This window comes from Platichthys flesus, chromosome 15 (assembly GCF_949316205.1).
Source record: "Platichthys flesus chromosome 15, fPlaFle2.1, whole genome shotgun sequence".
In the NCBI taxonomy this organism is placed as follows: Eukaryota; Metazoa; Chordata; class Actinopteri; order Pleuronectiformes; family Pleuronectidae; genus Platichthys; species Platichthys flesus.
The window spans coordinates 6,413,343-6,434,218 of NC_084959.1; the positions used below are offsets into that span (position 1 = coordinate 6,413,343).

A 20,876-nucleotide genomic window follows, 5' to 3' on the forward strand; every position below is an offset into this window, starting at 1 on the left:
ATTCTCAATATTTAGCAGTTTAAACCATTCAATCTATTATTAATATCTACAAATTAGGGTTAGGGCTTCTGTGCTTTACGTTAATGTATGTATACGTACATTTGAGATCTGAACTTTCCAGCACAGCACAACTCGGTGGAAACCACCCCCCCCCCCCCCCCCCCCATACCACGTTCATACCCTGGTTATGATCCATGACTGACCATAAGCACTGACTGGTTTCCTACATCAGATAAAAACCCACCTGCTCTCGAAGGCAAATCTAATGAAGGTCGACCGTCCTCCGCTCCCTCACTGAGCTGAACGTCTCTGAGTTCCTGTTCAGATTCACTCAATGAAGAAAACCTGGACTGTGAAAAACGTTAATTATAAAGTTAATTCTCCAATTAATTATCCTTTTGACTTGTGCAGTTAAATAGGGATCAACAGGACGGTTTAAATATAAATCAACAAAACCACTGGCACTGAGAGAAACCCCCATTTTTTAATCTTTTAAATTTTATCTTAGTTCACTTTAAATGAGAATGATCTTTATGTTTGTGATTTATTTTCTTATTCATTGAGATTACATCATCGCATATTGTTGGTTCACTTATATGACAGAAACGTAAACGTACCAGTTTGCTCAGGTCACCAGTGTTTTGTACTGGGACTGAAGTTGTCCGTTGCCAGTTGATCACATTTTAATATTCTTAAACTTATATTATCTGTGTAAATAACAGAGTTTTCTCAAACTGTTTTTGATCTTCAGTCCCTAATAGTTTCCATTAAAACTGCTCATTATTTGATTGTTTTCTCTGTAAAATATCATAAAACATTTTGTTATAACAAAACTTTGAATAGTTTGAATAACTAAGTAATTAGAAAAAATTGGGATTAAAATATTGTCGTAAAAAGGTAAATTAATTTGAGCCTAAAAAATATTTTAGGCTCAGTAATTCCAAGTTCTCTCTCTCACACACACACACACACACACATACACATACACACACACAATCACACTAATGCAGGTGTTGTGTCATGGACCAAAATGTCCAGATGCACTAAGAGGCCTGAGTTTCCGAGCAACAGGAGCTGAGAGCAGGGAGATAAGGAAGCAGGGTGACCGTGGTGCAGTGTGGGTAACCGGTTCTGCTGTTTGCATATCTCCTCTCTCACCCTCCTCCTCTCACCCCATCATCTGCCTGCTGAACTTGATCCAGTGAGAGATGCAGATGAGGCCGTGACATGTGACACTTGAATGGCCTCCTATGAGATTAGGAGCTGAGGATGTATGATCATGGTGCTGTGGAGGTCACGTGGAGGCTCTGGCACCTGGGTCGCCCTCCTGCCTCGGTCCTCTCGGTGAGACCCCATGGATCAAACTGCGCCCTCGCTCAACAGGAGATTGATCATTCAGGATCTCGCACCATCAAGTTGTGCTTGGAGACCTTCGTGCGTCAGGCGCTCTGGGTAATAATTGACAGGTCTGGAGAGGTGGTGCGTGCGGGGGGTTCACAGCTGGCTGGCTTCACTCCACTCTCCCCTGTTTAATCACCGATAACCCTCCAAAGCATGGTCGGGTGAAGAGCGGAGCGGAGAACTGGACGTCCGAGGCCAGAACAGCCCGGAGCCATGCGCGCCCTGCTCGCCCTCCTCGCGCTGCTCGCCCCCCTCGGCTCCGCCAAACCCAACGCTGGCCTGAAAACGTGGAGTCGCTTCAGCAAAATGCCTTATCCCGGAGACAAGGCTTTCCTCTACAACACCTTCCCTGGGGACTTCGTCTGGGCGGTGGGCACGGCCGCGTACCAGGTGGAGGGCGCGTTCGAGAAGGACGGCAAGGGGCTCTCCATTTGGGACACTTTTACGCGCGGAGGGAACCGGAAGGTCACCGGGGACGTGGGCAGCGACAGCTACCATAACATCCACGCCGACATCCGAGCCATCCGGCAGCTCGGGGTCAGCCACTACCGCTTCTCCCTGTCCTGGGCCCGGATGTTCCCCAACGGGACGCGTGGGAGCCACAACGAGATCGGCACCAACTACTACCGCACGCTCATCCGGAGGTTGAAGGAGAACCGAGTGCAGCCGGTGGTCACGCTGTACCACTGGGACCTGCCCGACCACCTGCAGCAGACCCTCGGCGGCTGGAGCAACCCGGAGATGGTGGGCATCTTCAAGGAGTACGCGGACTTCTGCTTCCAGACCTTCGGGGACGACGTGAAGATCTGGATCACCATCGATAACCCGTTCGTGGTGGCGCGTCACGGGTACGGCACCGGAGTGGTCGCCCCCGGGATCAAGAGCGACCCCGACCTGCCGTTCCGGGTGGGACACAACCTGCTGAAGGTACAGAGCAGGGGACACGTTGATTCACATCATATACATGTATTATGTATCTATAAGTGTTTATAATAATAATAATAATAATAAACTTTGTTTATAAAGCAACATTCCAAAACCAGGTTTACAAGGTGCTTGTGTGTCCAAATGTTTTTTTTGGTTGAAGAACGTGTCAAATACTCATAACATCATATCATGTACAATATAACTTCATATAACTATGAACATATTACTCACTATCATTATATTATATACTTTCTATTGCAGCTTTACTTGGATAGTAAGTTATTTTATTTCTATAATGCACTGGTTCAGTATTAACGCCGTTTTTTCACTCATATTTTATACTTAATACTCTATTGGTTTATTATATTTTACTCTTTCTGTATTTAAAAGTCTATCTTATCTTATCAAAAGTAAAGTACATTATTTGGACCGATTTGTTATTATTGTAGACATTGCAAAAAAAAAGAAAGTTTATAAACTCTGGCCTTGTATAATCTATAAAGTATTTTTCTGTTATCTAATATACAGTAGCTGATGAGCAGATGTATATAAAGAAAAAATATTTCTCTCCGTAATTTAAATTAAAAAGTATATAATCAAAAAAAGAAGAGATACTAAAGTAAAGCTCTAAAAATATACATTATTTATTTAACTTTTTTTTACCTTTATGACACTTTTTGAGGAATGAAATGAAGTTTAACTGAAGGAATATCTTCAATCCGTCCTTCTCAAACTTTGCCTTATCCTTCCTTCATCATTTCATAACCATGTTCTCCCTCTCCTCCTCCTCCTCCTCCTCCATCACTTCTCTCTCTCTGTGTCTGTTTGTCCTCCAGGCTCACGCGGCTGTGTGGCACCTCTACGACCGACACTACCGCCCCCGGCAGCAGGGCAAGCTGTCCATGGCTCTGGCCTCTCACTGGATCAAGCCCAGCCGCACCCGCCTGGAGAGCCTGCGCGAGTGCCAGTGCTCCCTGGACCACGTCCTGGGCTGGTTCGCCCGGCCGCTGTTCACAGACGGGGACTACCCCCCCTGCATGAGGGCCAGGCTGGGCTCGCGGCTGCCCACCTTCACGCGGGAGGAGAGGGAGCAGGTGAGGGGAACGGCGGACTTCTTCGCCCTCTCCCACGGAGCGGCCCTCAGCTTCCAGCTCATCAACGACAGCCTGAAGTTCGGGCAGCAGGAGGACCTGGACCTGAGGATGCTGCTCTACTGGGTCAACGCCGAGTACGACCGGCCGCCCATCTTCGTGGTGCAGAGCGGCTGGTAGGTGTCCGCTCTCCTGGTGTTTCCTGTGTGTTGCTCCGGTGTTTGCTGAACACGTTGTTTTCACTGCTGCTCCACACAGGTACGTCTCCGGCAGCACAAAGACTGAAGACCCCAAACACATGTACTACCTGAAGAGGTTCATCGCTGAGGCCCTGAAATGTGAGTTCTGACCCATCACAGCAGCACGGAGGTCAAATCCCTAATACGGACATGGAGCCATTTGCAAATGAGACATTAAGAGAAGTAACCACTTAAATCTGCCTGTCTGTGACTATCTGTGTCTGTCTGTCTGTGTCTGTGTCTGTGTCTCTCTGTGTTTGTCTGTTTCTGTCTGTTTCTGTCTGTTTGTCTATGTCTGTCTGTCTGTCTGTGTCTCTCTGTATTTGTCTGTCTGTGTCTGTGTCTGTGTCTGTGTCTCTCTGTGTTTGTCTGTTTCTGTCTTGTTTCTGTCTGTCTGTCTGTCTGCCTGGCTGTGTCTCTCTGTGTCTTTCTGTGTCTGTCTGTTTGTCTGTGTCTGTCTGTCTGTGTCTGTGTCTCTCTGTATCTGTCTATGTCTGTCTGTCTGTGTCTGTCCGTATCTGTCGGTGTCTGTCTCTGTCTCTCTGTGTCTGATTGTGTCTCTCTGTGTCTCTCTGTGTCTTTCTGTGTCTGTCTGTTTGTCTGTGTCTGTGTCTCTCTGTATCTGTCTATGTCTGTCTGTCTGTGTCTGTCCGTATCTGTCGGTGTCTGTCTCTGTCTCTCTGTGTCTGATTGTGTCTCTCTGTGTCTCTCTGTGTTTGTCTGTGTCTTTCTGTCTGTGTGTCTCTATGTGTCTATCTGTGTTTGTCTCTGTCTTTCTGTCTGTGTCTATCTGTGTCTGTCTTTCTATCTGTGTGTCTCTCTGTGTCTCTCTGTGTTTGTCTGTGTCTGTCTTTGTGTCTCTCTGTGTGTGTCTGTGTCTTTCTGTCTGTGTGTCTCTTTGTGTCTCTCTGTGTGTGTCTGTGTCTGTCTTTCTGTCTTTGTGTCTCTCTGTGTCTCTCTGTGTGTGTCTGTGTCTTTCTGTCTGTGTGTGTCTGTGTGTGTCATGCAGCGATCGTGATAGACAGAGTGAATGTGATTGGATACACCGCCTGGTCTCTGATCGACGGGTTCGAGTGGCACAGGGAATACATCATACGACGAGGACTCTACTACGTGGACTTCAACACTCTGGACATGAAGAGGGAGCCCAAGACGTCTGCCACCTTCTACAGGTGAACACTGCTGAGTGGGGGTTTCCACACGGGAAGAACAACACGGTGGCACAGATGATTAAAAACCCGACGCCGTGTTTTCAAGTTTAATTTTGTCACTTTGCTGAGTCGTTACATTTTTCTACTGAAGGTAAATAATTGACTGGTGCTTCAGTGGAAAAACAACTGGTGCAGATAATAAACTGAAATCGTAAATCCTGTGTTATTAAATATTCACACCAAATGCGGCATTTAAAGAACATGTGAACAAATCTTATTAATTTATACAACAAACAAAAGTCTGCTCTAAATGATCTTAATGACAAAGACGTAATCACGCTAATGAATTTAATTGTTTACCTTTTGAATATCATGAAACATCTGTTTGTGCTCACTACACATATAAACAGTAGGTTCAAGAACGTTATTGTCATTGTGCAAACACAAAGAAATTACAAAGGAAAAAAATACACAACTATATAATAAGAAGCTATCAAATAAAACCATGTTATTTCAAAGTAAAAGTATTGGTTCTTCATTTTTCTGCCAGGAAAGAACTACACTTTATTTATTTTGATCTGTTTAAAGGCCATATAATCTATAGTGATATAATCTACAGTGATATATTCTACAGTTTTTTCCCTCTCAGCTCCTCCTAATGTGATCATCATTTTTTATTTCCTAAGAAATGTCATCCAGAGAAACGGTTTCCCTGAACTTCCAGAGAACAGACCAGCGCAGGGAGTGTTCCCGTGTGATTTTGCCTGGGGCGTATCTGCCAACTCCATCCAGGTACGAGTGTGTGTTTGTGTTGAGGACGGGAAGAGTTTGTGTTTGTGTTGAGGACGGGAAGAGTGTGTGTTTGTGTTTAGGACGGGAAGAGTTTGTGTTTGTGTTTAGGACGGGAAGAGTGTGTGTTTGTGTTTAGGACGGGAAGAGAAAGTTTTGTGTTTGTGGAATAATGAAGAGTCACGAAGGACAGAACACTGTCAATGAACAACACAACAACAAGAGCTCCTCAGAAACGGGAAACAAAGAGCGAAACATGAACTACTTACTACCTTACCTGACTCAACATTATATTTAGTGAAGAGTGTCAATTAGTTAACACAACATTTTGAATTAACTACTACTGAATGAGGAAGGTCCATCCATTATTTTGAACTTGCAGTTTTCATGGTGAAAGTCCAGTTCAGACTCGGCCATGGCGATGAATCCTCTCTTAATCATAAACCAGTTAACCTCACAGCCCCCCCCCCCCCCCCCCCCGTCCATTTTTCCTATTAAGCCTTTATTTGCATTGGTGTGTATGAGGTACACGCAGCGTTAGGAGGTGAACAGTTGCATGTTTACATTGTGTGTGTGTGTGTTTTTGTGTGGCCTGCCCTCGTGTCACAGGTGGAGACGATGCCCAGCCTGCTAGCTGACCCCAGTGTTTACCTTTGGAACATCTCCAGCAACGGCCCCCTGATCAAGCTGGAGGGCGTCAGCGCGCCGCCTTTACGCAGAGCAGCCAACTGTGCAGATTACGACACCATCCGACAACAAGTGGGTCTCTCTCCCGCTCACACACTGATCATTTAAACAACTCTTACTGCACTAAAGATAAAAGGTTCAGTGTGTGGAGTACCCCCCCCCCCCCCTTCCAAACATGAAAGAGAAAAACTCAAAAGTTGTTTAGTTTGTCCAGTTTGGGCTACTGTAAAAAACATGGCTGCCTCTGTAGAGAGGACCCTCTACTGATTATTATTTAATATATATAAATATAAGTATTTAAATATAAAGGGTTTGTTCTAGGGTAAAGAAAACAACATTTTTTTACATTTTAAACACACTAGTGAAAACATGACTAGTATTATAATACTCAATGTATTTATATATGAGATAGATCCCTTTCACCTAGATCTTACCCACTAGTTACACAGTAGTTCATGTACAAAGTTACAAACTGGAGGAATTACAGTAAAAGGTTCAGTTAAGTGCTGTGTATAGATTCCTCCTCCTCCCTCTCTGCAGGTGGATGAGATCCAGCGGGTCGGAGTAAACCACTTCCATTTCTCTCTGAACTGGTCGGCCCTGGTGCCCACGGGTGATGTGGCTGACCCCAACACCACCCTGCTGGGCTACTACCGCTGCTTCACCCGTCAGCTGCTGCGGGCCAACATCACGCCGGTGGTCACGCTGTGGCACCACACCCGCCAGCGCAGCAGCCTGCCGGCGCCACTGGACACCGACAACAAGTGGCTGAACAGGTGGAGACACAGAGGCTGATGGAGGTGGAAGATGACTTTGTCGGTTTATTGTCAGAGGCCTGAGAGATGTATAGATAGATAGATGGATGGATGGATGGATGGATGGATGGATGGATAGATAGATGGATAATTAGATAGATAGATAGATAGATAGATAGATAGATAGATGGATAGATAGATAGATAGTTAGATGGATAGATAGATAGATGGATGGATGGATGGATAGATAGATGGATAGATGGATGGATAGATATAAGTTAGATGGATAGATAGAAGTTAGATTGATAGATAGTAGTTAGATGGATAGATAGATAGATAGTTAGATGGATAGATAGATAGATAGATGGATAGATAGATAGATAGATAGATAGGTAGATAATATTTAGATGGAAAGATAGTAGTTAGATAGTCGTTAGATAGATAGATGGATAGATGGATAGATAGATAGAACTTTATTTTTCCACAAATCAGGGATATTCTATAAACTACTATAACTACACTGTTCCATCTCACGACTCTTCCTTCAGTTTCTTATTTGGATTCAAACGTTACATTATTTACTCGAGGGCTGAACAAGTGTCAGGACCAGTAGAACTGGTAAATCTGTCCCAACGTAAAGATGAATAATCCACCACCACCTCCTTCACCTGTCTGAAGAGGGTTTATTACTCTTTACTGGTCGGATATGAAAGTAAACATCAAACACTGATTCCAGGAACATTCTGTCTTCTGAAGCGTCTTTTATCATCTTTACTTTTCCTGTCATAAAGATATATCACTGTACACAGTCATCCTCATATTTAACACATCTCTGATAAAATAGTTTAACCGTTAGTAAACATGATTTGTGTCTTATAATAATACTTTTAGACAAATTACAAACATCTCTGTGCGTGTCAAATAAAGATGTCCTCATTCGACTTGTCTGTCAGGAAGATTCCGGAGGCGTTCGCAGAATACGCCCGACTCTGCTACAGGGAGCTCGGCGCCCACGTGAAGATGTGGATCACCCTGAACGAGCCCAACGACGAGATGGTGAGCTACCAGGAGGGGCACCAGATGCTGCGGGCGCACGCTCTGGCCTGGCGCGCCTACGACGGCGAGTTCAGACCCACGCAGGGAGGACAGGTCAGTACAGGTGAAGAGTTACGTGTTTCAGCAGCTGTTTCATTCCTTCCTAGATTCTGTAAAACTCAACAGCAACATGTGTTTTTTCTGGGATTTCGATTGTAAGCTAGAGAACTTGTGCATAAATTAGTCACAGCTGGAATCGCCTCAGTCGACCAGAGAAATGTCTCAGACCTGTGCCGCCCTGTTTGCTGCTGTGTCTCAGGTGTCCCTGGCTCTGCACATGGACTGGGTGGAACCGGCCTTTTCCTTCAGCCGTGAAGACGTGGAACCGGCCAAACGGGTCATGGAGTTCCGAGTCGGCTGGTTCGCGGAGCCGATCTTTGGCAGCGGGGACTATCCTCTGGGGATGAGGAGCTGGCTGCGTCAGCTCAACTCACTGGAGTTCAAGTAGTTGCATTCTCCACTCACGGCCTCCTGAGGACTTGGATGACCCTGAATTCATTACTGATCCCCCAGTTTTTTAATGAAACCTCAAATTTCAAAGCTATCAGCCAGCATCCTTTTCTGCTCTGACCAACTTCAACCTCAAAACCCCCCCACACGTTCTCTGCAGCAGATTATTGACGATTTATTGAGTCTTGAGTTTCATCCCAGTTCTGCATTAAAAGGGGATCAATGGTTTCTTGGGTTGTTTAAGTCATTTTCAAAGAACAATAAAGTAAATTCTACTGTTATATCGTCTCCTGTGTAAAAGCCCATCTGTTCCGTGTGCTCCCACAGGCTGCCGGTCTTCAATGAAGAGGACAAGCAGCTGGTCAAAGGAACATACGACTTCTTCGCCATCAGTCACTTCAGCACCGAGTTGGTGGCACATGCGAGGGAAGACACGTGAGTTTAAATCTGTTATTTGCCTTTATTTTGATAGTGACAGACAGAAAGGAGGAGAGAGGGTGAAGGTATGAGATGCAACAAAAGATGTTGTGTCTGCATCTAAGCCACTAATTGAAGACAATCATATTGCTTTAATGCGGTGACATGTCGAGATTACAGCCCACAATGAGCGTCTGCATCATCCCCATGTCTGCAGGTACACCTACACGAAAATGCTGGAGGTCCAACACATGATCGACACCACGTGGATCATGTCCCCGAGGCCTGTGGTGCCCTGGGGCCTGAGGAAGGCCCTCAACTGGGTGAGAGAGGACAGATAGGAGGAGTCACTGTGTGTGTGGTGGCTGGTTCATTCACATCGAGTCTGTTCTTAATTTACAGTAGTGTGTAAAGTGAAAAATTTCTATTTCCATTGATTCTGGATCCTAGAGAAGAGGTAGATTTATAAAATCATGTGTTTTGAAAGTGCCACTGGTCCTCTGCTGTGCCAGGTGAAGGAGCACTACAGTGACGTGCCCGTGTTTGTGATGGCTAACGGGGTCCAGGAAGACCCGGCCCGCTTCAAGGACAGCCTGAGAGTCTACTACCTGTACAACTACATCAACGAGGCTCTGAAAGGTGAGAACACAGACAACAGTCTGTTACCGGCTCCTCTAAAGGGAGATGTGTCGTGCAACAGCAGTAAGGTGGAAGAGAAATGAAAAACATCAATAACCTAGAAAATCACTCAGTAGTATATATATCAGGCCTCTAAAGGCCTATGAATAATTCTGTGGGAAATCTGTGAAAATGTAGTAAAAAAACTATAATCTTAAGAGTAAAGAGTAAAATTCAAACAACACTTCCCTCGCTTCAGTAGGTTTCAAACAATCCTGCTGACAAAGAAACGGAGAGGGGCAGGAACTTAACCTTGGTGGGGGTCAAAAGTAAAAATAAAGTAATAAATAAATAATACAAGATATACAGTATATTCCAGTAAAGTGAAGTTTCCCCTGAGTGAGTGATTAACATATTATTAGTGTGTTTAGTGGGACATCTTCCCTCTAGCTTTCATTAAACAGCCTCTGCAGGGCTTAAATATTACACGAGTACTTAGGTCACTGACCTCTGAACAGTCAGCTGACTCAGAACACACACAAACACGCAAACGCACACAAATATCAACAAAGGTACACACTCTGCACTGAACCTGAGTCAAGGTTACTCACTATCTGGTTATCTGTCCTTGTGGAGTTTATTAGTTTTACTCTGTCACACAAGGTTGTTGTCATGTTATTGTGTTGCAGTTTGTTATGTCACCACTGAGTGGCAGCACTACACAATTTTGTGTATTTAGATTGAGGAGAATTGTTATGATAGTTGACTCAGACCAAGATAAGTACATGAAAAACGATGAAAATATATCCTAACAAATTGTTATAATAACTCAAACCTACGGCCATCTTATCATTTTAGTCATTTTCTATAACTAGCTAAATGTCTGAGAATCTAGTTCAATTTATATTTAAGAAGTTTTATGTTGTTATATATTATGAGATTTTATTTTAATAAGTGACATCAATTTGTTTACAATAAACAAAGCTCATTATGCTGCTCAGTTGCTTTGAGAGTTTAAGATTGGTTTTGCTGTAACACTTTATTTTAACTCTTCATATTCCTATACTTGTAATAAGTATATTAATATTTCATAAATGGCTCATAAAGCAGATTTAAGACATAAATATTTATGAAATGAATAAACAACTCTACCTCTCACATAAGAGTATCTACAATAAGTCATCGTAGAAGTTAAAATAGTTAAAATACAGTATATTAATGACAACTTGTCCCTATAGCCTCTTATATTTCACCATAATTTATAATCATTTATTCTGTGATCACAAACCATACATACTATATTCATACCTGGTATATATGTCAGGTTAAAGGTAAAGTGTTCTCCTGTCACATCCAGTCCAGCTCCTCACCTTCACACACACACATAAATCCAGAATGAATAACGTCCCACGTTGGGCGTCTCCTCCTCAGCGTACACTCTGGACGGCGTCAACCTGAAGGGTTACTTTGCGTACGCACTGAGCGACCAGAGGGACCCGGGCTTTGGTCTGTACGGCCAGGTCCACGAGGAGGTCATCGTGAAGGCGTCTCTCTCCAACTACCGCAACATCATCCAGCACAACGGCTTCCCCATCCAGGGGGCCGCCCGGCAGCAGTGTCCCAGCTCCCCCCAGCCCTGCCCGGGCTGCCACGTGCTGGTGAAGATGCCCGTGGTGGGGTTCTTGACTCTGGTAGGCTCGGGGGTGCTCATCACCCTGTGCCTCATCATTTACTACACAACCAAGAGACACAAAGAGTGCTACTGAGGATTGTTTTTGTGTTATTGTTTGCTCTTTTTATGAATGAGTCTCAACAGATGATATTGGGCTCTTTGTTCAGCGTGTGTATTATTCTTCGTCTATTGAGTTGCTTCTAAATGAGGTCTGAATTTGTACCTAGAGGTGAAATCCTCTTGACTCTGGTGTGACCACTGTTATTAAGTGTTATTTAAAGATGGAGTGAATTTGTTACCTGTAGCTGCTGCATTGAGCAGCTGATGAATCTGTGAATGTATCAAGACTGTTTTTAAAAAATGATTTAAAGGCTTGACTGCATCTCAAGTTGTCTTTTAGAAAATTGTGCAATTATTAATATAGAGGAGCAATTTCATCTATTATTTATTATCCAAGTTTAACTACTACAAGAATGATCAACCCCAGTTGATGGTGTGAATCCCAGGAAGGACTTTTCAAAACTTATTGTTGAAGGGGAGTTTATGCTGATCGGAGATAACTGTCAATAAGGGTCTTTTATTTTTTAGACAGCACTTCATCATGCTGCCACAGTAACATACTGTTTTTAATTATTATTATTTGTTCATCCGTTGTTTCTGCTCAACTGACGATGATAAACAAGCTTGGACCAGAAGAAGAAATAAACACTGATGACAGTTTTGGGTGAATTAGATCTCAAAGGATTTGACCCCTAATCAAATTAAACTCAGACTGGGAAAGCTGTCACATCAAATCCCTGACACCCCCCCCCCGCCCCACCCCCCATGTTTCCTGACTGTCTCACATCCTGACACCTATCAGGGGCAGTGTCACGTTCTGTAATACTCAACAGGAGTGATGGTCAATTAAGGGGGGGGGGAGTGAAGAAATACAGTTGATGGTTTCTTTTTTACTGGATAGAGCAACAGAGCAACATCAGACTTTTTACACATCGGAAACAAATCATTTTATTGTAAATCTTCTAGTGTCGACTGTTGAGAGGATATTTCTTGTCCTTGTTTTTAATGCAGATTTCTTCCTGTTTACAGTCACTATCGAAGCTTCTCTCTTTGGCTACGTATCTAACGTATGATCCGTTTTTCACACCATTAGAGTGAAGGATTACAAAATGTCCAGTGCTATATTTTTGGGCATAAAGCCACAAACTGGGGTCGCCACAGTGCCTATCAGAACACACATGTAAATCTGTCCGCTGATATTCATCTTGTGTATGCAAAACATATGCAAACAAATAAACTGCTATTGCCGTTGATCTTCAACTTCAAGATAAGTAACAGTAATAAAGTCCAGAGTCAAAACATCATGGCGTCCAGACCGTCTTCCATGAACTTCTTGTAGATGGCCATGAACTTGGCAGTGAAGGCCTCGAGGTGGTAGATGGCTTTGTTTCCCAGCTGCAGCCTGTGTTCGTAGTAAGCCGCCATGTGGGCGACCTCGGTCTTCAGCTGACCATCGCAGTTACTCAGCAGCTCCGTCACCAGTCCCTGTCACAGGACGGGCCAAAGGGAAACGAACACTTATCATCCTGAACATTACTCCGGACTGTCTGAGCACTTTGATTGTGAAGTGGTACCTTCATGATGATCTCAGGAGGGATGCAGTGAGTCAGCAGCTCGTACAGTCGGGCTCGGACCTCCAACAACCTGGAACAAAGACAGAGTCGGTCTGATTCAGTTCCTCTCCAACAGAGCCAACCAACCCTCTGCTCTCTCACACCCTGCCTCTCTTACCTCTGAGGGCTCTGCTGGCTGACGATGGCGTTGGCCGTTTCTCTGAGGTACACCTCCCAGTCCGTCACTGGGACCTCCTGGTCCACTGAGAACGGATACCTGCAGGAGATAAACAAAGCCTGAATTAGAACAAACCTTTAAATGTATTATATTCTGCGGATAATGCTTCGGAAGAATGACGGGTAGTTTTGAGAGAACTTACTGCTGCACTCTGCAGGCCTCGCACATCAGGAGAGCTTTGCGGAGGTTGCGACCCGATTTCTCACTGATTTGCTTGGCGAGCTCGGACGGGAGGTTCAAACCCTCCTTTTTACAGACTGATGTCAAAACACCACAGACCTAAAAAAAACAACAGGAACAAAACAAAGAGTTGAAGGCGAGACAATTGTTTGGGCTTTTAAATAAACAGCTCCCATCTCTGTCCTACCTCTTCCGTGCTGGGCAGAGGAACCCTGATCGCCAGACAACGGCTCCGAATTGGCCCAATGACTCTGGAGGTGGAGGTGGAGCAGAGGATGAGGCGGCAGGTGGACATGTACTTCTCCATGGTGCGACGCAGAGCGTGCTGAGCATCCTTCGTGAGTCTGTCCACTTCCGTTAGCAGCACCACTGAGAAGGGAAAAGTGTGATTAAAAGAATGACCCTGTGATATCATGAAGTCAGAGGGGGGGCATCAGGGAAAGCTGAGCCTCTGACACCAGTGGATTGTGTCTTTTCTACCTTTAAACTCTCTCTGCGTGCTTGACTGGATCTGTTGGGACTGAGCCACAGTTTTAATCAGCTCCTGAATAACCACACGGTCCTGGTTTCCTGCATCACTGTACAACACAGGACAGACTCACGGTTATCGTTGGATGCAGTGAAGTAAATGTAATGAAAAAGGAGTAAATGGGGAAGAAGGAAAAGGAACCTGGGATTGACTTCCAAGTGATAGTTGCTGGCTATTGTGTTGATCTCAATTTTCTTCTTTGAAGGAGCCTGAAAATTAGAAAAAAAAACACACAAACAGTGAATCAGCTTGAGGTTCATCTGAGGACGAAACCGTGACACTACCCGTGACTTGATGTCGAGATGGGTTTTCAGACTCTCTCACCACGATGGTCTGGTGCTCTATACGAAGCTTCTCCACACCGGCTCCGTACAGCTCCCGCAGCAGACACATGATGCGGGTCTTCTTCCCCGCCCCCGATGGGCCGTACACCAGCAAGTGTGGGAAGTCGCCACATTGAACCTGAAACAAACATTCACATAAGACTTGGATCAACTTAGATCAGACCAGAATATACTTTTAAGACTATAAAAGCAGGTCAACATTCGTCATTAGGGAAACATCAGCTGAGATATTAAAGCCTCAAATCAAACAAGAGACATTTGAGAAATCATGCAACTTGCCCCAAACTGTATTTACTGTAAGAAATTAACACTTTATCATTGTTATTTGTGTTCATAACTATAATCCATCAACCATTATCAGCCTGCAGTAAACAGTATATGCAGGAAGAGCTGGAGATGCTATAAAGAGGATTATTTACTGAGTGGATTGAAAGAAAAACACGTGCTACACTTGTAAATGTGTCCAATGTAACACAATGCGTTTGTTATCACATGTATTTCCTTGTTATTAACACAATAAATGCAGTACAATGACGCTCAATAACATTATATATAACAATAAAGCTGAAACGACACGTGTAGCATGATGTGATTCAAGCTAACATAAACACTGCTAGCTCAAACAAGCTAGCTTCAATTAAAACGCAGATTAACACGTTAATGACCGATTATAACGAAGTTCCTGAGCACAACGAGTCCTCTGTCCTGAACGTGTTGGTTTGGAGCTGCTGAACATGAAGCTATAACAAGATGGTTTCTCTTCTCACCAGGTTCCTGAGCTGAGCCGCTTGCTCCTTGTGAAAGTCCAGTTTCACGAGAGCCGTCGGTCGGTATTTGTCCACCCACAGACTCATTGTGTTGACTTTAGAGAATAGTTATGGTTCGTGTTGACAGTTAACAGTCACTGTGCCTGCTGCTGATCTCCCGCGAAATATTCACACATACCCGCGCCGCTACTTCCGGACGAGCTACGGATAGTCGAAGTGGATAAAAAGGGCGGAGAGCAAAATTGATAAACAAAACCTCTTCCATTAAACTAGAATTAAAACAAAACTAAGAAAAAGAAAATTCCCTCAGTGGAAACGTTGGAATACTGATAATGTTCAGCATTGTTGCTGAAGATCATTCCAAATTTGATCACTCACAAAAAACACGTGACATTACTTTGGTACATTATTGAACCAAAGTACATATTTTCTGTAAGTATATTTACTTGATTAGATACATTTTCAGGTACATTTCCACGGAGGCTGAGACCTCACACATAAGCAAAACAAGGAAAACACAAATACAAAAGTCACAACACAGCAACACCCTCACAATGGAGGTGATGGACGGATGTTGAAAATGAATTGTTTTCAATTTGTAAGACAATTGTAAAGTTCACCAGCAACAGCAATGGAACAGGCCTAATAGAGAGAATTTAAGTGTCTGTTGTTTTCCTGGCTGCATATCTGTTAACCCACACTCCAGTCCAGTAGGTGGCGGTAATGCGCCTGTAAGCTGCTCTGTCAACCGCCATTAAACCAAGAAGAAGGAGCTGCAGGGGTGACACCTGAGATGGATCTGGACCCTCAGCAAGTACTTTTACTGTTAATACTTTAAGTATATTTAAAGCAAATACTTTTACCTATGTAGAAAAGTTACCTGAGTAAAAACTTAAATAAAATGATTGAATACCACCTCCTCCGGACATGTTTTAAAGGTTCAGTGTATAGGATTTAGTGACATCTAGTGGTGAAGTTGCACATTGCAGCTGAACACTCCTCAACTCACCCTCCCCTTCCAAACATTAAAGAGAACCTGTGGAAACATGCAGTTGTCATAAAAACTCAAAAGGTGTTTGGTTTGTCCTGTCAGGGCTACTGTATAAAACATGGTGGCCTCCGTAGAGAGGACCTGCTACTTAGGTTAGGTTAAGGTTAGATTAAATCTAGGTCAAGGCTAGGTGAAGGTTACGTTAGGCAAAGGTTATGTCCTCTAAAGTCTTGTAGACACAGGTGTGCGTGCGTGTATGTGTGTATCTGTCTGTAGCCCTGGACAAACACTGTGTAGGTGGTAGAAAGCTCAGGGTCTGTTGAGAGGCCCAGTAGCTGGTTATTGTTGCATTATCCTTTTTGGATTTGGAGAGATAACGTCTTTTCTTTACCGCTGCAGATTTCTATGTGTTTATGAAGACGACAACCAAACAGTCTGATGCCACAGAGGAATGTGAGACAGCTAATCCCATAGAACAGAAACAAAAGATCACAATGTGCCCGGTCTGCACGTCATGCTGGAGTGAGGAGGTTTGAGCTGTGAATGGTAGATTAGTTCCTAGGTCCTAATTTAACAAAATATAATAAATGGTTAGAATAAATAAGTTGCAAAAGCTTTATATCCCTCTCAGGCTTATGTTGCAATAAATAGTTATTTTGGTTATTTTATTAGTTCCGTCATCAGGAGGTGAAAGTTTTGAGTCACACAATGATGGAGTTGTAAACTTACATTTTCTCTCTTCTGGTTACTTGTTGTCATTATTAGGTTTCATGTATGTATAGTTTCTCAATTTAAAGCTTTTTCAATATTATCTTCCACTTTTTTTTCACTAATGGTTTTCGCTTTATGTAAACTGCATAAATCTGTCAAACTTTGTCTTCTCTTCTCTTCTTCTCTCTTCACCCTGCTCAGCCTGACCCAGGTAACTACCTCTCCGCAGGAATGTGACATATGGAGGAGCGTGTCTCTGCAAGCTGGAGCTGCTTGTATCGAAATGTTTGAGTTAAAATTGATATGCATCCATCATCGTGGAAACATGGGACAGTGTAACAGCCCAGGAGGCCGATGGGGTGTGTGTGTGTGTGTGTGGGGGGGGGGGGATCAAGTTCCTGCAGGTAAGATGACTTATGAAATCATTCTTATTCCACTTGTGCTGATTCTTTATCGTTAAGAGAAAATATAAACTAAATGATTTCCTTTGAATATATATTATGTTGAGTATTTCGAATAATATTACATGTTACATTACATGTCATTTAGCTGACGCTTAACACTCATCATTTTATGAGGGGCCATCTAGGGGTTCAGTATCTTGCCAAGGACACTTAGGCATGCAGATGGGATAGAGTGAGATTCGAACCGGCAACCTTCTTGTTGCAGAGCACCCGCTCTATCCCCTAGGCCACGCTCTCCCTATATATATATATAATATATTTATTTTATTTTATTAGACTGCTGCAAATTTACTATACTGTTGCTGAGGATCTGTGTATTACAAAAAAATGTTTAATTGTTTGTGGGTTAAGAAATGTTACAGCAAGCAGATTAGAAGCAGTTTTCTCTTAACTCCTCAACATGGACCTGATCTTCTGTCCCTGTGACCTTGAGGGTCAAACAAGCCTCAACAGGCAGAGTCATCCTCAGTGTTAACCTACAAGAAGAAGGTCTTTAGTCCCGACTGAGGACGTTCACCCCCAAATCATGATAATTTACCGTTTGCAGGCAAACCTGAGGAATTCCGCAGTGTGTCGACAGATCTGTGAGAACCATAAGTCTATTTTCTCGGCGATAGGACTCAAAGACGCTGCATTTTCAAAAAGGTTTGAAGGGGAAAGAGATTTAGAGCGAGTGCCAGTTTGACATGTTTGAGGCATTACCTCATGTGTTGTCAAGGAATGTTCTTCTGAGGTGAAAAATCCTTCGCCTGCAGCCACATTATACAGCAACGGCTGAGAGAGGGAGGAATCGGGGAAGGTAAACGACCCCTATCCTTTTTAATCAAAGCCAATTGGATAAGATCACACAAATGTACGTGCAGCTATTTAATCAGTTGGATCAAATGCGCAACTCCTCTGTTACTTGCATTGACATGAGAATCTGAAGTTTTACTCCTCACTTCACACACACACATATGGACACACACACACACACACACACACACACATATACTTTTGCAGCACAAACACCTGCCTGTGGAGCCTCCAGTCTCCTCGCTGAGGTAATGTAGGAGGGAGAAGAATTCCTCAGCCCTTCTCTCTCTCTCTCTCTCTCTCTCCTCCCCCTCACAGCGTTTCTTATATTGTCAGACGTAAAGTCACCCTCTTTCTGTATCGTCTGTGTGATGCAGCGTTTGAGCGCCAAGCTGCTTCTGCTGGATACCTGCTTTACCTCCCGGTTCTCCCCACTGCTGCGCTGGATGTGATCGTTGATGACACAACTCCTGTACTAAATCATCTGGTATGTTGAAATATGAATTCTCTGATAATCAAAGGCTTCATAAAATACATATAATATTTTCACCCTCGAAAGACGTCAAAGGTACAGACACCCCTATGTTTTAATTGTTGGGTATTTACACATCAGGCCTTATTACGTCATTTTAGAGTCATGTTGTTTTCCACAGACTGGCTGACACATGGCTTTGGAACAGATGTCTCTTTGTTTGCGATGAAACGCTTGAAGGAAAGTTTTAAAGTGAAGGAATTTCCAGGGTTTGAAGCAGATTTTCAGCCCCTCCACTGTGAGGGTGAGGGAGCACGTCAGGCGAGGGAAGGGTGTGTTGTCCGCAGCCCGAAATATCTTCCAGGAAAAAACAATGGGTTTGAGCAAAATGCATTTTTTTTTTAAAGGAAAGGTCTGACAGCTTCTCGCTGTGGGGATGTTATGAACTCAGACTTTGTTGACGTTGGCCTGCGTGGACCAATCAGATCTGTGGTTCTTTAATATCCAGTATCCAGTTATAACAATTCAAAGTTTGATAGAAATAATAGGAGAAACCATATTTATACAGTTTTATTCTGCATTGCATATACATTTTTTTAACAATTTACACTTAAACCCTAAAATATTGCAGAATTTCACAAAATGTATTGATAAAATATGAAAAACAGGGGGTATGATGCGATAAGGATTCAGTTCTTCCTACTCCTCTTCAGAAAATATTTATTTTGAATATTGGTCATGGAAGCACACAGATATTTTAATATTTTAAGCATATTCAAAATAAAAACCTGACCAAACCCAGGTATGATTACTATAATGGGTTTTATTATTTTGAACCTAACAGTATGTGATTCCAGTATAGTTTCAAACTCTTATAAAGTAATAAGCTGGAGTAGAGTAGAGGACCACGTCTCACTGCCTGAAGGCCTTTACGTTCCAGGACAAAAATGACATTTGTCCTAGAACTTTTCCTTCTTCTTAAGAGTCACACCTGAATCCATATGCACAGTATACATTTAACCCACAGCAACCACTGGCCCTGGATTATTACATGCATTTGTTGTTTAGTGTGCGTGTGTGAACTTGATTCCATTTGCTCAGATTTACATTCAAGCTCTTTCTTTCTCTCCTTCTGTCTCCAGCTCAGGTATTACAGGAATCTTCTGGGAGAATTCAAGTGTAAAAAAACGTCCACTCACAGCTTCATTTCATCTGCTGATTCATCAGGATCATGAGGCGACAGTGTGCTCACCAGAAAACAACTCCCAAGTGAGGACTGGTAAACTGGTAATGCTTGCAGGACCAGTAGCAGCTGTGCAGCAGAAGCCCAACAGGGAGATTTACCCCCAGGCTGTGGGTGTCTCTCTGGATGGCCTGCAAGGTCAAGTTCCCTTCCCGACTCAAAGCTCCAGCAGCCACAGGAGACCCATGTCTGAACCTGTCCCTCTGCTGAACTCTGCTCCAGATCCTGTGGCCGGTCAGGACCGAAGACGGAGGGAGATGAAGATGGAGAACAGGTCCACGTGTGATCCAACTAATCCTGACTCAAAGCAGAATGGACACAGCTCAGAAGTGGCTCATGGAAATGACACAGAGGTGTCGGACCTGGAGCACAGAGCTGCTGCTCATAATAATTCTCATTGTGGAGCCACATCACCTCAGCACCAAGAAGGAAGCCCCAGTGTGTCTCCATCAGAAGACTGTTCATCAGACGGGCTCAGAATAGTGAAGCACCAGCCGAGCGTCATCGTGTTCTGCGACCATGGTTGTGACCATCGGGGGACTGTGTCCAACGGGAGCTCTGACGGTGGCGAGTCCTCCTCGTCCAGCACCGAGGAGGGAGAGGGGGACAACGACGAGGACGACGACTTCTCTGAGACTTTACAATATAAGGAATTCCTGGCCAGTCGTCGCCGTAGAAACTCGAGCAGGAACAGGAAGTGCCTGAGGAAGAGAGAGGATGCCCAGCCTAACGGCTCCGCATCTGGTCGGCCCAAGCCCACCAACCAGGACAGTGCCAAGTCCACCGGTGACGGAGAGGAAGAGGAGAACAATGGGAGACAGGTGAGAAATACAAGACTCTTGGCAGGTTGAGAAATGTTTTAACATCATTTTTCACACAACAATGTCACAGATTTGACCATTTAGCTTTTTTATTTCCCATAAATTATTTTTGTCATTGATTTCCTGTCTGTTTTTTGGCATGTTGGTTTGTTAGTGTTCTGTCCCTGCTTGTATTTTATTTCATACGGCCTCCATAGTGGGACATTCCTGGTAAAGTAAAATGAATAAAAGACAGGAATAGTGTGAGAACAAGATCACAGAGGTCTTATTCTAGAAAGAAAGAAAAGCAGCAGCTTCATGTTGTCACACGACAGACAGGCCTTCATACATTTGTCTTGTTAAAGCAGCAAAGACAGCTTTTACTAATAACAGCTCAAGTTTCTCTCAATGAGCCGTGACTGCGTGACACTGAACCC

General features: G+C 43.7%; 3 protein-coding genes across 3 annotated transcripts in view; 2 read left to right on the forward strand and 1 right to left on the reverse strand.

The window, feature by feature from the left end:
• Positions 1-1,400: 1,400 nt before the first annotated feature.
• Positions 1,401-11,666, forward strand: kl (klotho). The gene is made up of 13 exons (XM_062406385.1): positions 1,401-2,328; positions 3,165-3,595; positions 3,678-3,757; positions 4,668-4,830; positions 5,496-5,601; positions 6,208-6,357; positions 6,826-7,061; positions 7,994-8,189; positions 8,395-8,579; positions 8,913-9,020; positions 9,220-9,325; positions 9,515-9,641; positions 11,052-11,666. The coding sequence occupies exons 1-13, from the start codon at positions 1,615-1,617 to the stop codon at positions 11,384-11,386; spliced, it is 2,937 nt and encodes a 978-aa protein (XP_062262369.1). The 5' UTR covers positions 1,401-1,614; the 3' UTR covers positions 11,387-11,666.
• A 708-nt stretch (positions 11,667-12,374) lies between these two features.
• On the reverse strand, positions 12,375-15,153 carry rfc3 (replication factor C (activator 1) 3). The gene is made up of 9 exons (XM_062406386.1): positions 14,964-15,153; positions 14,177-14,314; positions 13,994-14,061; positions 13,804-13,901; positions 13,511-13,692; positions 13,286-13,422; positions 13,084-13,182; positions 12,927-12,996; positions 12,375-12,837 (listed from the first exon to the last, which is right to left on the reverse strand). Exons 1-9 carry the CDS (start codon positions 15,048-15,050, stop codon positions 12,646-12,648), a joined length of 1,071 nt encoding a protein of 356 aa, XP_062262370.1. The 5' UTR covers positions 15,051-15,153; the 3' UTR covers positions 12,375-12,645.
• Positions 15,154-19,523: 4,370 nt separating this feature from the next.
• The window catches only part of stard13a (StAR related lipid transfer domain containing 13a), a 47,525-nt gene continuing 46,172 nt past the window's right edge, over positions 19,524-20,876 (forward strand). Inside the window, exon 1 of the mRNA XM_062406217.1 lies at positions 19,524-20,460. Coding sequence (XP_062262201.1) covers positions 19,687-20,460 — 774 coding nt within the window. The 5' untranslated portion in view covers positions 19,524-19,686. The remainder of the gene's footprint in view (positions 20,461-20,876) is intronic.